This window comes from Ammodytes marinus (assembly GCF_949987685.1).
Source record: "Ammodytes marinus genome assembly, chromosome: 7".
NCBI classification, from domain to species: domain Eukaryota; kingdom Metazoa; phylum Chordata; class Actinopteri; order Uranoscopiformes; family Ammodytidae; genus Ammodytes; species Ammodytes marinus.
Genome location: NC_137211.1, coordinates 10,748,965 through 10,768,044, shown reverse-complemented (window position 1 = coordinate 10,768,044; position 19,080 = coordinate 10,748,965). Strand labels below are relative to the sequence as shown.

Sequence of the window (19,080 nt, the reverse complement as noted above, 5' to 3'; positions counted from 1 at the left end):
TTATAGCTGCACCGGTTATTCACAGGACAGACTCAAACTACAGATGAGAAACTGTATTCAGAACACAGCAATATGCTGTTTTAGGGTTCACTTGCAGTGTGTTCACTTGTCATCTCTTCTGTAAACTTCCAGTTGTGGGGCAGGATAGGACATTGCCTTGTCAAGTTAAACTCAGCCAGTACAAGGCATGTGGGTCTGATCACCTAATCATGCTTGAGTACTTGACTGTTCCCATGTTTAACCTTTGGTGTGGCACAACCTATCCGACAGGTTTGCAAACCTGCAACAACAATACGGTGTCATCCCATCGAAAGGAAAAGCTGTTGAACAAGTTAGGTGTCACTGGTTTTCAAAAACCCTGGAACTTAAATTACCTTCTTGGCTACACTTAAATGTGTCCTGTTGCATTAGGGATGCCCTTTGTGTGTAAAGGGTCGTGCCTGGTGTATTTTCTGATTCCCAGATTCACTCAGAAAGCCAAACAATCTGATAGCATTCCTCCACAAAGGGACTGTACAAAGGAGTTGAAGCCCCTCCCCCACAACAGCCCACTGCACTATTACAAGGTGCAGAACAAAGCCGCTCTTATTCCTTCCACATATATTCTTGGTAGGAAGAGAACTGCACCGTGGAACAAGGAACCCAATTTTTATCTTTTGGCTGCACTTTGTGTCGAGAGTTGGATGTAACCAATTATATCTAATTTTCGCCTTCAAACAAAACACATATATGAGCATTTCCATTGACCCAAACTGAGGGCATTACAGACAGCATATAGAGCTGTGTGAAAGTTTGTGAACCCCTTGAACCTTTTGGAATTTTATATATTTTTACCATTATTCATTAATTTTTATCAATACCAGTATTTTTTATATGAAATAATAGATGTTTGTTTATCAATTCAAAATTTTTCTTTTCCAGAAATCAATTGTTAAAGCAGATGAAACAAATTATTTGACAACTATTGTATGTGCAAAAGTTTGTGAACCCTAAGCTGCATTGCTTAAATCGAGCAAGTAAACACAATCAGATGGGCCAAATTGAGTTATGAAATGGATCAATATACTGAGAGATCTTTAGGGAAGAAATTGGGCGGCACTAGATAAAACCAGGTCAGTTTAGGCTCACCAAAGTGAACCCATACAGGTCAGACATGATAAAAGGGAAACAAATCTCTGAGGATCTCAGGAATAGAGTTGTGATGCTGCACATTTGTCTGGGGACAGCTAAAAATTATTTAAAGAAAAGTTTGAGCTCCATCGGTCCACGTGAGGCAAATCATCTACAAATGGAGAGCTTTAAGAGTCACTGAACATCTGCCTAGAAGTAGACTTCCTTCAAAAATATCCACAAGCGCCACAAGAAAAGTGATTTTTCAGTTAAAAGCCATTTTTTATATGAATTTATAGCTGTCCCCAGACAAATGTGCAACATCAAAACTCTATTCCTGAGATTGTTTTCCCTTTCAGCATGTCTGACCTGTATGGGTTCACTTCGGTGACCTGGTTGTAGCTCTGTTTTATCTAGTGCCACCCAATTTCTTCCCTAAAGATCTCTCAGTCATTACATTGGTCTATTTCATCAATCAATTTGGCCCACCTGATTGTGTTAACCTGCTCAATTTAAGCAATGCAGCTCAGGGTTCACAAACTTTTGCACATACAACAGTTGGCAAATCATTTGTTTTATGTCTTTTAACAATTGATTTATGAAAAAGAAAAATATTTAATTGATAAACAAACATCTGTTATTTCATATAAAAAATACTGGTATTGATAAAAATGAATTAATAATGGTAAAAATAAATAAAATTCCAAAAGGTTCAAGGGGTTCACAAACTTTCACACAGCACAGTATGTGAATGAGTTCAGCATCCACTGATGGGAGTCATGGAAAACACATGGCTTGCTGTATACTACTGTACATAATAAAAATGGTTGGTTTGATATTATAGGTAATAGCGACCTCTAGTGACAATTTATAACAATTAGTGTGCATTCACTCCCATTTAACAAAGCTAACTCTAATACTAGGAGCACGAGCATGTTACCACTTTTATAAGATACAATATTATTGAAGATTCCACTATTGCTGGCATGAAAATAAATGTAACCGTATGTTTCCGTATGTTACAATCACCCTGTCTTGAGTAAATATTTGAGTTGTAACATGGCCAGATTAAACTGTTCATGCACCTCTGTGCATTGTGTGCTGTGTACCTGTCACCTCCCAGTTCCTTGTAAGTACAGTGCGTCAGAAGACACTGATAATACTAATACCCCCTCAAGAAAGGGTGAAGGGATTTGATAATAATGCAGAACCCACTTAGTTTATATTAAACTTTGGTGTCTAAATTATTTAAAGAAATTGTAATTAATCAAATAATATGCATAATATGCTTATTGACAGGCAGTGAAACTGGGGCTTTCGTAGCTCTTGAGGTTCTTCTTCACTTGTACAGGACTTTCACTCAAGTTCTTAGTTCCTCTCAATATGCAGTACAGAGGGAGATATAGAGACACAAATATACTGCTGAACAAAGATATCAAGCTAAATAGATACAAGCAATCTTAAATACATGGACTTTTGTACACATGGTGCAATGAATGTAGACGTACTGCACTCAGTTCAGAGGTGGTTGAATGTGAGAATATTCAGAGGATATGCAGTGCAAATTATGTTGGCTATAATGAAAGTAAACAAAAGCAGGCATGTCTTCATTCCCTAAAATATATCAATTATGTAAAGTGTTAAACTAGTTCCATCTTGAGTACATTATATTCAACTTGCATATTAAATATATTGGTAATGATACCAATAATGATATTAATGTATTTATTTATTCGTTCACTGTGTTGCACTACCCCATGTACAGTGATCAACCATTAATCAGTTTATATCAATAATCAATAATTTTGATACTTAAGTATATTAAAGAGGACATAATATGAAAAACTGACTTTTACAGTGTCTGTGCACACTTTTTAAGTATGTGTCCCTACCAGCCCACACAGCTTAAAAAGACAACTCAGGTGCCAAAACTGAATAGAGAGAGGGCAAAAAAGGCTGGAAGTAGGTGATGCGGCAAGGGCAGTGTGACAAAACTAATGGGTTTTTTGAATAATAAACCATGAAAACCTTTTCTATATAAATTAGACATACACATTTGAACCCAGAGAATTAGCCGCATACTATATCCCCTTTAAGGAGGCTATTAATACAAGTAGGCCTACATTTTTCAAATACATGTTAATACCTATCTACTACAGTCAAATTGTAATCTATACTTTTAGTTGGATGTATAGGCTCTATTGGTGCTTTTACAGAATTATCTGAATAGCCTAGGCCTACTTCTTATAGTCCCAGTGCAAATTTTCCTTAGCTAGTAGATATGCGCAAAAATGCAGGATCACTCGTTGGCAAAGACAATTTTATATCTCCTGCTCATATCCAACATAGGCTACAAACAATATTTTTTAAAGAAGCACACACAAAACCTTGGCCTTATGCTATAAAGTTCCGAGGGACAAACTGCCTATAGTGCAAAAACATTACATGTAGAATTCGAAATAGTTATATAGGCCTACCTAGTTTATATTCATAAAAAATAGAATTTTTTTGAATAATGTTAAAATAAAATGCTGTAGCATAACCTACCATCCTGTAAGGAAGGCTACACTAGTATATGATTAATACAATTTTCTCATCGCATCCTGACACAAATGTCAAACTTTAACATGTGGTGATGAACAGAATATAAAATGCAGTAGAACTACAGTTTACTTCTTAAACACATATTATTACTGGACCTTCTTTTATAGGCCTACAGTCAATGAACTGGACAAAACCATAGGACAAAACTTGGGAGGGTTTCTCCAACATTTCAGGCCACAGTCCTAGCAGCGCCCCTCGCGACGCCTCAACGTCAGCGATCACGTGTTACCTACTACGACTGACTCGCTGGAGTTGGAGAAAAAGTTTGACAAGCCCGAACCAGAGAGAACCAAAAGAGCTGCAAAACCACCAGGAAACGAAGTCACATTATCGATACCAACGGTGTTCTTTTTTTATTTGTTGCTGTTTTCTCCTCACAAACGATGGAATCCATCGCCCAGGTAACGGAACTGACTGGAAGATTGAAAACAGTTAACGGCGCTAATGATACGACACTTTTTCTCTCTCTCCAGCAAACACTATAGAGTGTGCAACTTATCTCAAGCTGTGTCTTTATTTGTCCACAGAAAGTGCTGACTTCGGGATTCAGTCTTGACTTGGGGCCTCTGAAGGAGCCGTTGGCGTTCATGCGTGTTCTAGAATTGGTAATGTTTTTATTTTATTTTTATCGTTGTTTCCTTCTTTTACCATATGGCTCGTGGCGGTTCACGGGTTTTAACTTCTCCACGAGCGTGTCCATCCCATCCCATCCCTCCTAGAAAAAACTTTTTTACAAATTGATTAGGTTTGTCTCGTGACCTATTTTCACGCCTGGAAAAGCTATGAGCAGAAACACCGTTTCGAATATGGTATGCACTATGCGCAGTAGCCTAGTCGAGGGGGCGTTTATGCCTGTGTTATCATCTCAGTAGCTACATCGAGATTGTAAGCCTTAATTTACTTATGGGATAGATAGCTGGTGTCAATATTTGTTACCCTGTTAAATGTATCAACTGTCAAAACTGTGCTACAGTTCACAAGGCATAATAATTTAGAAAAAGGTTTAATTTTGCCTTAACTGTTAAAGTAGGCTTAGATATCCTCAACACCATTTCTTGCCAACTATCAATACAGTAGACCTAGGCCTACGTTTGATATTTACTTGCAGGTAGCCAGGTGTTGTTATGTAGATATATTTGTATATACTTTGTATTCTTGGTGTGTAGGCCTACACGTTTTCTCTACTTCTGGTGTGAACTCTGCACACTAGTCAGTTGCATCCTGTGACTAAGATGAGGCCTTCCTGTCAAAAGTGTTGCCATTGCCATCCAATAAAGGGAAGTGTCTGTTATCATGTGTGACGGTTTGATCTGCACTGTCTTGAACGTCCCTGCGTGCAAATGTGTCTCCTCTTATCTTGTGTCTGTGGCTGCAGGTGTTCTCTATATTTGCCTTTGCCACGACCGGAGGTTACACCGGCTCAAGCATTGTCAACGTCCAGTGCCAGGGTAGTGCCAGTGCCATTCAAGTACAAGCAGACTTTAACTACCCCTTCAGGTGTGTGTGTGTGTGTGTGTGTGTGTGTGTGTGTGTGTGTGTGTGTGTGTGTGTGTGTGTGTGTGTGTGTGTGTGTGTGTGTGTGTGTGTGTGTGTGTGTGTGTGTGTGTGTGTGTGTGTGTGTGTGTGTGTGTGTGTGTGTGTGTGTGTGTGTGAAACAGGCTCACACCCCTTTTAGAGCAAGGAACTGGCTCCAAGACAAAAGAGTGTGTGGTGTTTACTTGGAGGCTTAAAATGATTCTGTGTGTACACAGGTTGATGCAACATCCCTATAACGTTCCTGAATGCAAAGTCAATCAATCTACCACCACTGCTTTCTACCTGACCGGAGACCATACATCCTCGGCACAGTTTTACGTCTGCATCGGAGTGTTGGCCTTTCTCTACTGCATTGCCACACTGGTTCTCTACTTGGGCTACCAGCACAAGTATACTGAAACTAGTCGTGGCCCCATTGTGGTATGTTTGCTGGATTCTGTATTTCAGCTGTTGTACTGAAATGCTTGTGCTCAGCCAGATGCTCTTCTGCATGTATAAATAGCTTCGAAATTAATTTGCACAGTGTTTTCTTTGAACTGCTGTGTAAATTCAATAGTGATGAATGTAGTTGTATCTATGCTGGCAGTATTTATATTGTATGCTTTGTTTGTAACGTCAGCTGTCCACTTCAAACTGGAATTCTACAAGAGGTCACAGAAAGTGCATTTTAACAGAGTTGTGTAAATTAAACAGTGGTGAGGGTGTGGTTCACTCACACTAGGCAAAGTTGCTCCGTACGGGAATGTAAGGAACATACTGCACTAGGTAGTGTCTTTTAAAGAAAGCTCTTAGATTGATGATACTACTGTGGTTGGTTTAATGGTTCCGTATTGGTAATGCTTCTTCTTTAAGGACCTGTTAGTGACTGCGGCCTTTGCCTTCTTGTGGTTGGCGTCTTCCTCTGCTTGGGCTAAAGGCTTGTCCGATGTGAAGTGGGCCACCAGTCCTGCAACCATTGTATCTTTGCTTGGTGTTTGCGGGATTGCCAGCAATAAGTGCACCCCAGGTGCTACGCCTCCCATGGGCAGACTAAACGCCTCTGTGGTAAGTTGCAAACATGTCTGTTTCAGACATGCTAAAATGTGTTTTAAAAAGCCTGAGGTATTTCACTGATGTCTCTCTCTTTTTTGTCAGGTTTTTGGTTTTCTTAACCTCATTCTGTGGGGTGGAAACTGCTGGTTCATTTACAAGGAAACACCTTTCCACAAGTCAGCCAACCAGCCCGCAAATGTGGAAGGAGGAGTTTGACCGTCGTAGCCGCACAGCTTCCTCATTTCAAGATTTTCCAACATGGTGTGTTACTGAATGAGTCATTTTGGCACTAACTCTTCAAAGAGAAATACTGCAGGTTTACATTTTCAAAACTTGACTACTCAAATATATTTTGGAAAGTAAAAATGTAGTTGTTTATAATCATCAATGCATTTTTGCAGTCGAGCATTTTTTTATAGGTGCAATGCCTGCACATTTTAACATATTTATGCCAAGGTATCCAAAAACTAAGTGTCCCTTATCTGAAATGGTACTGTAAATGTGGACTGTACAGCCAAATAATAATGATGCATATACCTTTTTCTCAACCTGTCAACTGTCAACAGTATTTCTGTGCGATACACCATTTTTGCCATCAGCTTTTTAATTTAAAGAAACCAACAAAACAAAAAACTCAAGTGTACAAATTAAAAAAGAACTAATAAATATTAAAAACTTGCAAGTGCATTTAATAACAAGTCTAGACTATAGACAATGACATTTCAGTCCAATCCTAAAAAAATCAAAAATGGCAGTTACAATGAATTATTAGTAAATAGTTAGAAAAAGTATTCAGTTGCCGTTATGAGATTATTTATAATGTTTTTTTTTTATTGATTTTGTTTTATGTTGCACTTCATTATCTCACTGTTTACAGCTATATTCACTGCTTTAGCCCAGCAGCTAAAAATTATGTTGAAGTCAGCGAATATATCCATTTAGAGCATGCTTGCTCTATATTAACTTTACTATTACACTAGTAGAATTTGTGATATTTTTCCTAAAAGAACATGATTATTTTTACTCTTTGTTCTGCTTATCAAAAATGAAATCAAATCCCAGAAGTAAAGCCAACGTTCTATCAACCTTAGCTAGTTGTTGGTTGCTGATAATCTTTTAATTTTCACAATTGACTGATTGCTAACATTTGACTAATTTACTGCATATTAACTCTTACTTTTTTTGTCCATTATTGCCATCATGATTTCCTACTTTGATATAGCCTTGCTAAAGTCAGATTTTCCAGCTTGATCCACCACAGCGTCACATCATAGACAAGACTGAAGCTCCAATCACAGTTCAGAAAGTTACTGAGTGTATATGAATTGCTTTGCATCAATAAAATAAAGTAACTGTGTGATGTTATGCCTGATGTTTCACTGGTGGAGGCTAACACAGCACACATAAGCCTACTGTTCATAATGTTTTTAGATGGGTGAACACATCACATATCCTATTTAGCATAAGATTCACTAAGTGGACTGTAATATTTCACCCCAAACTTCCCGTTTCTCACTATTTGCAGAGCTGCAAATGAGTTTTACTTATTTAGAAAGCGAGGCCAGGTAACGTGCAATGTAGTGTGAAGCTCACTAGATGGCAGACATGCTGCTTTTACCAGGTATCAGCTGTACATCAAAAACGTCCTCTCCCAGGCATACACACACAAGCCTTCAGACGATAGATAGTATAAAAGCTTCAGACGAACCTCCTGACCCCCTCCTACCCAGTCACATTTTCAGATATCTCAATGCTGTGTATCTGCTGTGAAAGCCTTAGTGCCTGATCCATCCCCCAAAAATGATAAGAAAAACCCAGACATTGTTCAGGCTATAATCTAGAAACTATCCACATGCTGATAGTTATGAACAATTTTTTTATATGCATCATTTCAGTCCGGTTGAAATTGTAGGCCTAGCGGAACGTCTATGGTAGGTTTATGTAGGCATACATGTATTCAGCTGCTTGCTTTTAAATAGATTTAAATATATATTCTGCCACAAACCCTTTCTGGGGTCAATTATTATTATTATTATTATTATTATTATTATTATTATTATTATTATTATTATTATTATTATTATTATTATTATTATACATTTAGACTGAAATTTAGATTTGGACATAGGGTTTTGCTAGCTTTGATGTCCCAAACAGTTCTAACCCTATCAAATACACAACCTAATTGAACACTCCATAACATGTTTTAAATAAATGTTTTATGGCCCAGATTACTATGAAAACAATAGTCCAGAGACAAAAATATAAGCTTCAGGCAGAAGAACAGACAGTGCCGTTAAACTGAATTGGACATCTTTGTAAATATCTGTCCCATCGGTTTCACGCGGCCGCGAGCCCTATGACGAGCATGTGAGGCGCGTGAATGGTGAATCGACGGTGTCACCTCGTGAACGCGCAAGAGCAGCAATGGCCGCTTTGGATCGGCGAAATCCTAATCTCGACGATTTTGTCGGATTAAACTGGAGTTGTTGGGCAGACAGGGTGAACATTTTACCATCTGACGGTGAGTCACTCTCCCTGTCCTGCACCTGGTTTCCATCATGACACAGTGTCAGTGTCCTGTGATTTATTTGTTATTACATACACAGTACACAGAGCGGCTTTATGGGGCAACCCAAACAAAGACCTACTGGGTCCTAGTGCGGGGTGAGTTTTCTAAGGATGTTAACTGGCAACAAACAAAAAATACATTTAAATAGGTGTTTTTACGGCCATTAATAATGTAGCGATAACACACTTGCCAATAAAGACGACGACTTACCTCTGTGGACTCTGTTTATTTGCACCGTTTAGGGTTAACCTTTCATTTTCCGTCAGCTTCTGTCACACCAAACACAACAACACTTGGAAGGATTTGTCCAGGTTGCTAACAGCAAAATGGACTAGTCAAGCGCTGAGAGAGGACCAGGTCACAAAAGGGAGCTGTTAGCGTGGGGGTAAATGTCAGGAGAAGTTTCAAGAACCACGTTTTATTTGGATAACTTTCATATTAGGAGCAAAAACCCAGCAAAACCCCTCCAATCTGGAATACAGACTGGTGTGATGTGAGCGACCCTTTTTGGGGTTCATCCTACTGCGCAATGTTATTCAGATATCTCAGTACACCTGTTTCCTGGAGGAGGCTACAGGAATGCCCAATCCCAATATTTCATGCTGACTCTTTTTTGCCTCTCATGCAGCTGGGTCTAATGCTGAAGAAGGCAGTGGCAAGTATGGGAGGAATCGCTCTGAGACCATGGCCCTCAGGAAAGAAGGTGACCAATAAAACTGAATAACTCCGGATGCATTGAGTTTCACCCCTGGTTGATGCATCAAGACATTTATTATATTTTACAATAGACTCTACTTTGTATGCTCCTCTACAACAGATATGCACACATATGGCCACTGTCCAGCGCACGATGAGATCTGTCTGGTGGTGTGCAGCCACTGTGGGCAGGTGGTGAAGCCTCAAGCCTTCGAGAAGCACTGTGAGAAGCGGCACGGTCATGTCACAAAGACCTGCAGCCAGCCCTCTCCTCTGACTCCACGCGCTCGTCCTAGCCGCCCTCTGTCCAGTCGGTCCTCTGCCAGGGAGAGGCAGCATGAGGGCAGATGTCATGAAGCCATTGCCTCCTCTTCCTCCTCAGGTCCACCACCTGTCCGCCAACACAGGCCCACCGAGGACCAGAAGGAGCCAGTGAGGTACTGTTTACTGTTTAAAATTGTCATTAAACAACACAGTGAGTCATGTTGATTTAGGAGATGCTCAAGATTCAAGGTCTTGAAAAAAGCTTTTTTTGGAAACAGGAACTAGAACTGTAAGAAGACATATGTGGTTGTGACAGGTTAATGTTCTTTTAGCGTCAAACAGGCAAAATAATGTGTTTAGGTTTACATTTCACACTGAATGCAGGAACTCTTTTTTAAATTTTTTTACAAGTTCAATATGTCATTGTTGTCCCATTTGGGAGAAAATCAAGGAATCTAAATACAAAAAGAACATTGAAACTGTCGTAGTTTTATTTCGTCGTGCATCTAAATGATGTAAAGTGCATGCAACAACTCAGGAGCTGAAGTTCTCTTCCTATTACCTCTGCAGTTTTCCTTCAGTGGAGAAGTTCCCTCAGGAGAAGCCTCCCCTCCCACAGCAGTCCTCGTCCACGACTCGGCCCAGGGTTCCTCCGTGGCACTCAGGAGCCCTGCCCCCCGCCCACTCTTCATCCTCCACTCTTCCTTCGTCACAGAAGCCCACGGCCGGGCAGTGCAGTGAGTCTCAAAGTCCTCTGCGGGGAACCAGAAGCTACAGCCGGATGAACAAAAACATTAACAGTATGTCAGCTTTGTATACAAATAATGTTGTTCCCTTCCCCTGCTGCTTAACTCTTGGGGAATCTTAAAGGTGTTACAAGGACATTTTTAATATTTCTGAATCTGTTAAATTTTTCCTCTGATGATCACAATTTAAATGTAACAGCAAATGAGACCATCAGTGCAAATAATGCTATTTTTATATAGTTCTTCTTCATGCCTTTGTCATGGGAACGCTCACCCAGGAACAATGGATGGCGTGGTACTACACTACCGCTTTTGTCCAAAGGGGGTGCAAGAATGAACAAACACCAAAAGTTCCTCGGAGCACCTTTAAGCATAATGTTTATTACTCTGGATTTGGTATGTTGTGTATGTTGTGTACGTCATTGTTTGCATTATACAGGGTGAGGTCCCCACAGATCCTTGAAATCTTTGACATTTTGAGAATTGGGGTGGACGGAGGCTGAGTTAGACATGGGTCATTGAATTGAATTTTGTGCAAGAACAGTTAGTTGGGAAGTCATTAACAAGTCCTTTAATTTGATATTTAAGAAGGCATGGGAACCCTGATGATAGTATAATAAGATGGTAAGCAGAACTGACGTCTATTATTTTGTTTTGGACCAAAATATCCAAAGGCTGATCTGTAGTTTTTCCACCAGCATGGATCCTATTGACCGTATGTGTCCTGCTGTTGCTCACTGGCCGCTGTGTTTTGCTTTCTTTCCCATAGAGAAAGAATGTGACCTGAACAAACACTGCGGACTTCTGGATCCAGAAAGGAAGAAGCCGTGCAGCCGGGAACTTATATGCAATGTAAACTCTCAGTGTTACCAGTATCTTTATTGTTGTTCATTATTAACAGAGATGTGAGTTTTATATCCCAGAAGTTGCATTTGCCATTTGATATTTCTTTCAGATATGATGTAATGCCTCTCTCTGTTTCCTTCCCTGTGATCATCTTTCTACACAGAACGATTCCGTCCAGAAACCATCGGGAAGGACTCAGATCTCTGAACAGCTGGCAGTGGAGCAGAGAATAGCCTCAGCAGGTCCAGATATGGAGCAGCTTCTAGTCAAGTCAAAAGACAAAGAGAAACATTTGGAATCCTTTGAAGAAAAAATTACAACTCAGGGCAGTAAATGCAACTTCAACAACAACTGTCACATTCTCAGGTATGACATTGTTTTTCACTCCAAATTGTAACTAAAGGTGCAATTGTTATTCTCTAAATGATGGTTTGAGATAAACAAGTGCACAACATAATTACACACGTAAAGTGACGTACAGTGATGCAGAGAAACGGACAGCAGACATGACAAGCATACACCATAAAATAGAATTATTTGGATTGGACAAATCATTCAATCAGAAAAATACCTGTCCTGAATGGTAATGTATTTCTATCGTAGTAGCCTGCTCTTTTTCAGTAGAATTATTCTCCAGTACAGTGCATATTTAAAAAAAAAATTGTATTCTTTTGCCTTCAAAGCAGGCCAAGGGATCCATTGGGAAACTTTCCAGAAGAGGAAGGCGACAGCACTGTGGAAGTGGAGGTACAGCTTCCCTATCCTTTCAACCAGAGCCTGCTGTCAAGTGGTGAGAGTGAAGAGGATGAGCAGGAGGAAGCCAGAGACCTGCCTGCCACACCACGCCACCCCAAACCTCTAGGGGTGAGTGCAGGGACATATAGAGGGGAGGGTCACTGTTGTCAGGATTGGTTATTCACACCTCTCCAAAGAAGAGTCTGTCTGTATGTATTCAAATATTTCTGTTCTGCAGCTATGCACTTTTGGATGCCACACATATGGATGCAGCACCTTCACCTTTGACCGGCGTTGGCACCATTTGCGGTTTGCCCTCAGTGCAATGTTGGAGCACCATGTCAGTACACACCTGTGGAAGTGAGTATTGTTATAATTAGCAGAAATGTCGTCACCACTTGAGCACGGCAAGGTGAAGAAGAAAAAGAGTTGCTCAGTCAGTTGGGGTACATCCAGCCAGGATCCAGTATCTGCAAGTGCCTGTCCTTAAACTACACACTGTATCCACTGCAGGGCACTGCTCTTTAGCTCAATCTCTTTTCTGTCCGCAGGAATGAACTATTATTATACAGTCATATGAAAAAGTTTGGGAACCCCTCTCAGCCGGCATTATAATTGACTCTGCTTTCACAAAAAAAAATATAAAAGTGGTATGTCTTTAATTTACCAGGAACAGCTAAGTACTGGGATGTTTTCCAAACAAAGATTTTTTGAAAAGCAGTATTTGGTTGTATGAAATAAAATAAAATGTGAAAAACTGGCTGTGCAAAAATATAGGAACCCTTGTGGTTTTGTTGATTTTAATGCCTGTAACAGCATGTAAAATTGATGACTTTAAACACAAAGTTGGTTGGATTATGTTGTTAAGCCTTGAACCTCATAGAAATGTCTGTTTAATCATGAGAAAATGTATTTTAGGTGCCTAAATGCAAGTTGCACTTCTCTTTGACTCTCTGCTGAAGTGAGACAGAATGGGATCATCAAAACAGCTCCCAAAAGATCTGAAAAACAAAGATTGTTCATTGTCATGGTTTAGGGGAAGGCTAAAAGAAGCTTTCCCAAAGGTTTCAATTGTCAATTTCGACTGTAGGGAACGTTGTCAGGAAATGGAAGGACACAGGCATAGTGGCAGTTAAACCCAGGCATGGCAGACCAAGAAAAAAACAGGAGCGGCATAGGTGGAGGATTGTGAGAATGGTTGCACACAACCCACAGATCACCTCCAAAGACCTGCAAGAACATCTGGCTGCAGATTGTGTATCTGTACATCGTTCAACAATTGAGCGCAATTTGCACCAAAACCTCTGCTTTTTATAAAGACCAAATAACTTAATTTTTGTCTCACCAGTCCAAAGCATTTTCTTCCAATATGAAGCTGGCTTGTCTAAATGAGCTTTAGCATACTCCATGCAACTGTATCTGTGGCGTGGGCGCAGAAAGGGCTTCCTTCTCATCACCCGGCCATACAGATGTTTTGGTGCAAATTGCACTGAATTGTAGAACCATGTACAGATACACAATCTGCAGCCAGATGTTCTTGCAGGTCTTTGGAGGTGATCTTTGGGTTGTGTGCAACCATTCTCACAATCCGCCGCATATGCCGCTCTTGTACTTTTCTTGGTCTGCTAGACCTGGGTTTAACTGCAACTGTGCCTGTGTCCTTCCATTCCCTGACAACGTTCCTTACAGTAGAAATTGACAATTGAAACCTTTGGGAAAGCTTCTTGTAGCCTTCCCCTAAACCATGACAATGAATAATCTTTGTTTTTAAGATCTTTTGGGAGCTGTTTTGATGATCGCATTCTGTCTCACTTCTGCAGAGAGTCAAAGAGAAGTGGAACTTGCATTTAGGCACCTAAAATACCTTTTATCATGATTAAACAGACCTTTATATGAGGTTCAAGGCTTAACAACATAATCCAACCAATTTTGTGTTTTAAGTCCTCAGTTTTACATGCTGTTACAGGCATTAAAATCAGCAAGACCACAAGGGTTCCCATATTTTTGCACAGCCAGTTTTTCACATTTTATTTAATTTCATAAAACTAAATACTGCTTTTCAAAAAATCTTTGTTTGGAAAACATCCCAGTACTTAGCTGTTCCTGGTAAATGAAAGACATACCACTTTTATTTTTTTTGTGTGAAAGCAGAGTCAATTATAATGCCGGCTGAGAGGGGTTCCCAAACTTTTTCATATGACTGTATCTCAATGGTTTTCTTTTAAAAGTCAAGTAAAGTGCATTTCAAACAAATTAGTTTTAATAATCTGTTAAGAAAAGCCTGTTTGATGATGTGATCCCTGATGTAAATCATCTGAAACGGTCAGACTTTAAAAAAGAAAAGAAAAAAGATTTCCCTGCTTCAAGTATATTAAGTCAGATTTCAGAACTCAAGCAGGCATTTGTGCCGACTCACTGCTTACATTTGGGAGGATCATCCACTGGATAATCTGTCCCGCTACAATATGAGGCAGCAGCTGATCCACCAGGGCCACGTCAGGTTAGGGGAAAACATGTTGGATGTTTTTCTTCATTTCATTTCCATTCAATGCAGGAATCCTTCTCAGCTTCGTGTTTTTCTTTGGACTTGCAGGAAAATGCCTCAAGTGACATCAGGTCTCAGGTCGCTTCATGTCACACCAACTGTAGGATCAACTGTCAGGCCTGGGGCCAGATCTTCCAAATCCACTGGTTCTCTCAGACTTGAGTCTACCTCACCGGTACAACTGGAAAACAAAAGCAGTCAGCACAATGCTCACAATACCAAACCACGTTCTTCTGCCACCTCTGCCTGCCTCGGGTCACTAGCAGCATCCTGTTGGGCCACCGAGCAAGGCCGACAGCACCATCCTGTTGGGCAGCCCAGCAAGGCTCACCTGAGGAAGATGGAGCTCACTGGAGATGGTAGCGCACAGAAAGCCGCCAAGGAATCACACAGCGGTGAGGACAAATCCTCCCAATGCATCCGGGATCACCCTCTTCATGAGAAGGGTCAGCCACACTTGCCCTCCTCTCAAGGACCTGTAAATGGAACCTTCTCACACGGAAAGAAGCCTTGCCCTCCTCCTGCTCCCATCCGCTCCCCCCGCAGCAGAAGCAGGACCCTGGGGATTCAGCAGAAGGTGGTGGGCTGTGACCACGCAGGTCTCACTCAAAAGCGCAAAGGCAGTGAGTCATCACCTCTCAGCTCCTCACACAAGTGTCAACGCTTGTCCTCCCCTTCCCGCTCCAGCCTCGTCGCCTGGAAGGGAGAGAATATTGGAGACAAGCTTGGAGCCTGGAGAAAAGATTCTGCACCTAAAGAGTGAGTAGACCAGCTAGCTATAGTTTTTTTTGATAATGTCCCTTTAAGCCAACAAAGAAATGAATCGTTCTGAACTTGATTGTGTGTTTTTCCTCTTTTTATTCAACAACAATGAATAAATGAGTAGGTCATACTTGTTTACTTCTCGTATTCACAGCCAATATAGAGGCCAGCCTTAAAAAGACCACTCGGAGAAGAGGCCCGCTGCAGGCTCCAGCTGCTGCCAGCATAGTGTGAGCGCGTGTTTGTATGCATGTTTCTGTTAACCCTTCAACAGACATCAGGAATACATATTGTCTGTGTAATGTCAAATTTGTGTGCATTTGCGAAAAATTTATATTTTTCTACTTGATTAAATGTCTCTGTTGATAACCTGTGTAAGAATAGAAAAATACCTCAAACTACTCATCATGCTGCTAAAATGGAAAGTAATTTCATGGTTATACAATAAAGTATTGAATCCTATATGTGTCTTCTGTAGCTCTGTAATTATGGAACATATAACATATAGAAACTGATTATGGACAGTTTAGTTTAGTTTTACTTAAGACTGTGAAATTGAATACGTGTATTCAAAGGTCTATCTCCAGTTCTTCCGATATCTGCTATGATCAATTAAGTTGACTTTCGAAATTCCAGATGATGTTATCTGGTCAAAAAGCATAGTTATGTGAGGTAGATACTATTCAACTAACACACCTGACCAGAATGTTATGGTTTATATTAGAAGTGGCCAGTCAATTTCAGTATTTACATTTGTAGTACCACCTCATTTTACCACTAGATGGTGTTAAGCCTTAAATGTTGCTCCTCAGAAAAAGCAGCATGATGAACCTTTAGCCATTTACACCAGATTGCATAACACACAGAACGTAAAGACACAAGTCTTAAATATTGTTATCCTAAATCTGTTCAATATGGTAAAAAGTTGCAGCAAAACCTTCCGTCAATGGACGTATTTGGCTCTTTGTTTGTAGCTAAATTTCAGTCTGTTTTTAATCAAACAAATACATTGTGTACAATCCCAAAACGATAGCACTAAATTTACTGTGTTAGCAGCTCTTCACATTTATCTGGCAAAATGTCATAGCTTTGTCCCTAAAATCTTCACAAAACACTCAACATGATGTTTCTGGAAAAGGTCAGAGACAGCAGTAAAAACCTGAGGCAGAAAAAAGTGGAAATCTTGTTATTTTATTAAATCCAATGATATACCATGATTGTTTATCTTTAATACCTACTTGGTTGCACCTATCCTGCAGTCAGATGAGCTCTTAAGCGAACCATGCAAAGCCATTCCACTTAAGCTGCGAGACCTTTCAGATTTTATGGCAGTGACCAACCAGCTCTTCGTTGAAGCAGTGATAAAAAAAAACTCAATACTTATAGTTAAATGTTAAAAGTTCCATTTGTTGGCCTATGGATGTGTGTATTTGTACTGTTAAAGTGGGGAGCTTTAAGCAGCAGCATTTGGAGTGAGAGGCCACCCCCTGTCCAAAACATTGAGAACTGATCATAAAGTGAACGGTTAATGTGTTCTAACTGCAAATTATGCTGCAGATGTGAAAACCTTTTAAAAATGCAGTTATTACTTCTTCACATTGTATTATTTTATAACTTAAAAATGACATAGTCCTGAGAAGATTTATTTCCTACATCCCCAGCTTTTATAGAAAATATTCTTTGACTTCTTATTGTAGACAGAAAAGATGTTTCTTTAGTTGATCTAAAGTTCTTGTTGGATAACTCACCTACAACTCCCTACAGCACCTGCCAAAGCCACCAATCTGATAAAGCACTATATGTTCTCCTTCAATTCCTTGTGTCTTTAGGAGCAAAGTTAATATGCTAACTACAAAAAAGGAAAAGGCGGCTACATAGTCTCTGCCCCTTAGGATGTAACATGTTTGATACTTTCAAGACCGACATTCTTCATATGCAGTTTTTGATACGTGTATAATATATATGTTTTGTTTAACCATATAATTCAGCAGAGCCGAGTGTAAAATACATCTTATTTCGATATAAAACTAAACCCCGCCTCCCTTAAAATATAAACATTTAAATGTCAAGACTTGAATGTAGAAACAACTAACAGTAGCACAGTGGCAGACAAGATGCAAAATTATCAACAACATCCGATTATACACAAATTCACTCAGTACACTGGTAGAACATAGCAGTACACAGCTAATCGATACTGAATACAGAAAAGTGAGTCTTTGTAAGTTTATTTATATATAGATATACAGCTCCAGAAAAAAATTAAGAGAACAGTCTGGATTTTTCTTAAATATCATCTCTACATACCTTATTGAAAATGCTCTTAATGACAAAAAATGTATTAAAATTTGGTATAAATGTTGTCAGTAGTAGTTTATATTATAAAACCAAAATGTTCATTCTACTCAAACATATGCCTATAAATAGTAAATGAGAGACACTGAACATTTGGAGTGGTTTCTACATTTTTTCCAGAGCTGTTTACACATACAGTATATATACTCTGTATATATGTATATATATATATATATATATATATATATATATATATATACACACACACACACGGAACAAATACACTATTTTCCTCCATGTTAGGACTTTCGCAACAGCACTTGGTTTTTCTCTGTGAATTGACAGTGGGTTCCTACAGAGCAACGGCATCCCATTGCTTGATGGTGTCTTATTTGACAGCCGTAACATCTTCATAAATTTCAGACCCTGGCATTCAGTAGCTTTCCATGCTGCCTTGGGGCTCCAGGCCTTGAAATCGAAGGGATTTTCGCTTGATCTCATGATAAGAAAGAACATATTTCAAATCTAGACTGGGGAAAAACATAGAGCCTTGATCCCTAAGAATGGGACATATTCTTTGCCAACTGCAACCAGTCTGCAGGAGTGCTAAATGTGACTTTAATGAAATACAACTTGTGTTACTTTTGCCTCTCTCTAGTTCTCCACCTGTTCTTCCTATGTGCGAGGAATGGGATGATTCACACACACCACCTCTGATACGTGTGACTTCCTTTTTCTCACCCACACTAAAGATGCTGTGGTGCACGCTGCAACTGTGAATATAACATTGATTTTGCGTAAATTCCTATTGCTCCCAGAACATTTGTACACATCACATTCAAATTCAAATTAACATTTGAGAGTTATACATTCTAACATCATACTTTCTAGCCATAAAAACCAGTGGGAGAGCAAATCACATTCATTGTCTGGATGAATGTTTGCTTTTGAACGCAAATGAGGGCAGCCTCTTAATGACAGAGGTGCACAAACAAAGCCAGCACATCTGGGCTGAACTGAGGCTGTCAATGCACAGGGAGCCAGAGAGAATGGCTTTGTGTTTTCTGTGACTCATGATAACCTATCCCTTCCTGCTCAAAAACAAAAGACATGGAAAGCAGAGGGAAGCTGCTTCCCATCAAAAGATGCAATTAACATTTAAGCCTCCACAGTTCACCCTTTCTTGTTCGCGTCAAGACGGAAACTCCTGTTTTGAACCTTGTTCATGAAATATGCAGCGCGTCTTGCATTAAATTCAAGCAGATTCATTTAGACTTGTGAGAACCAAGGGATATTCTGACAGTTACAAGGATTAGCTGTCAGTAGCTACAAAACGT

General features: G+C 39.8%; 2 protein-coding genes across 2 annotated transcripts; both read left to right on the top strand.

Annotated features, from left to right (window-relative positions):
• The first annotated feature begins 3,960 nt into the window (after positions 1–3,960).
• sypl2b (synaptophysin-like 2b) lies at positions 3,961–7,617 on the top strand. The gene is made up of 6 exons (XM_080030791.1): positions 3,961–4,115; positions 4,242–4,319; positions 5,090–5,211; positions 5,466–5,670; positions 6,103–6,294; positions 6,385–7,617. The coding sequence occupies exons 1-6, from the start codon at positions 4,098–4,100 to the stop codon at positions 6,496–6,498; spliced, it is 729 nt and encodes a 242-aa protein (XP_079886917.1). The 5' UTR covers positions 3,961–4,097; the 3' UTR covers positions 6,499–7,617.
• A 1,077-nt stretch (positions 7,618–8,694) lies between these two features.
• Positions 8,695–15,786, top strand: atxn7l2b (ataxin 7-like 2b). The gene is made up of 10 exons (XM_080031724.1): positions 8,695–8,806; positions 9,483–9,557; positions 9,672–9,987; positions 10,385–10,614; positions 11,330–11,412; positions 11,570–11,772; positions 12,093–12,270; positions 12,380–12,501; positions 14,735–15,445; positions 15,603–15,786. Exons 1-10 carry the CDS (start codon positions 8,710–8,712, stop codon positions 15,622–15,624), a joined length of 2,037 nt encoding a protein of 678 aa, XP_079887850.1. The 5' UTR covers positions 8,695–8,709; the 3' UTR covers positions 15,625–15,786.
• Positions 15,787–19,080: the final 3,294 nt, after the last annotated feature.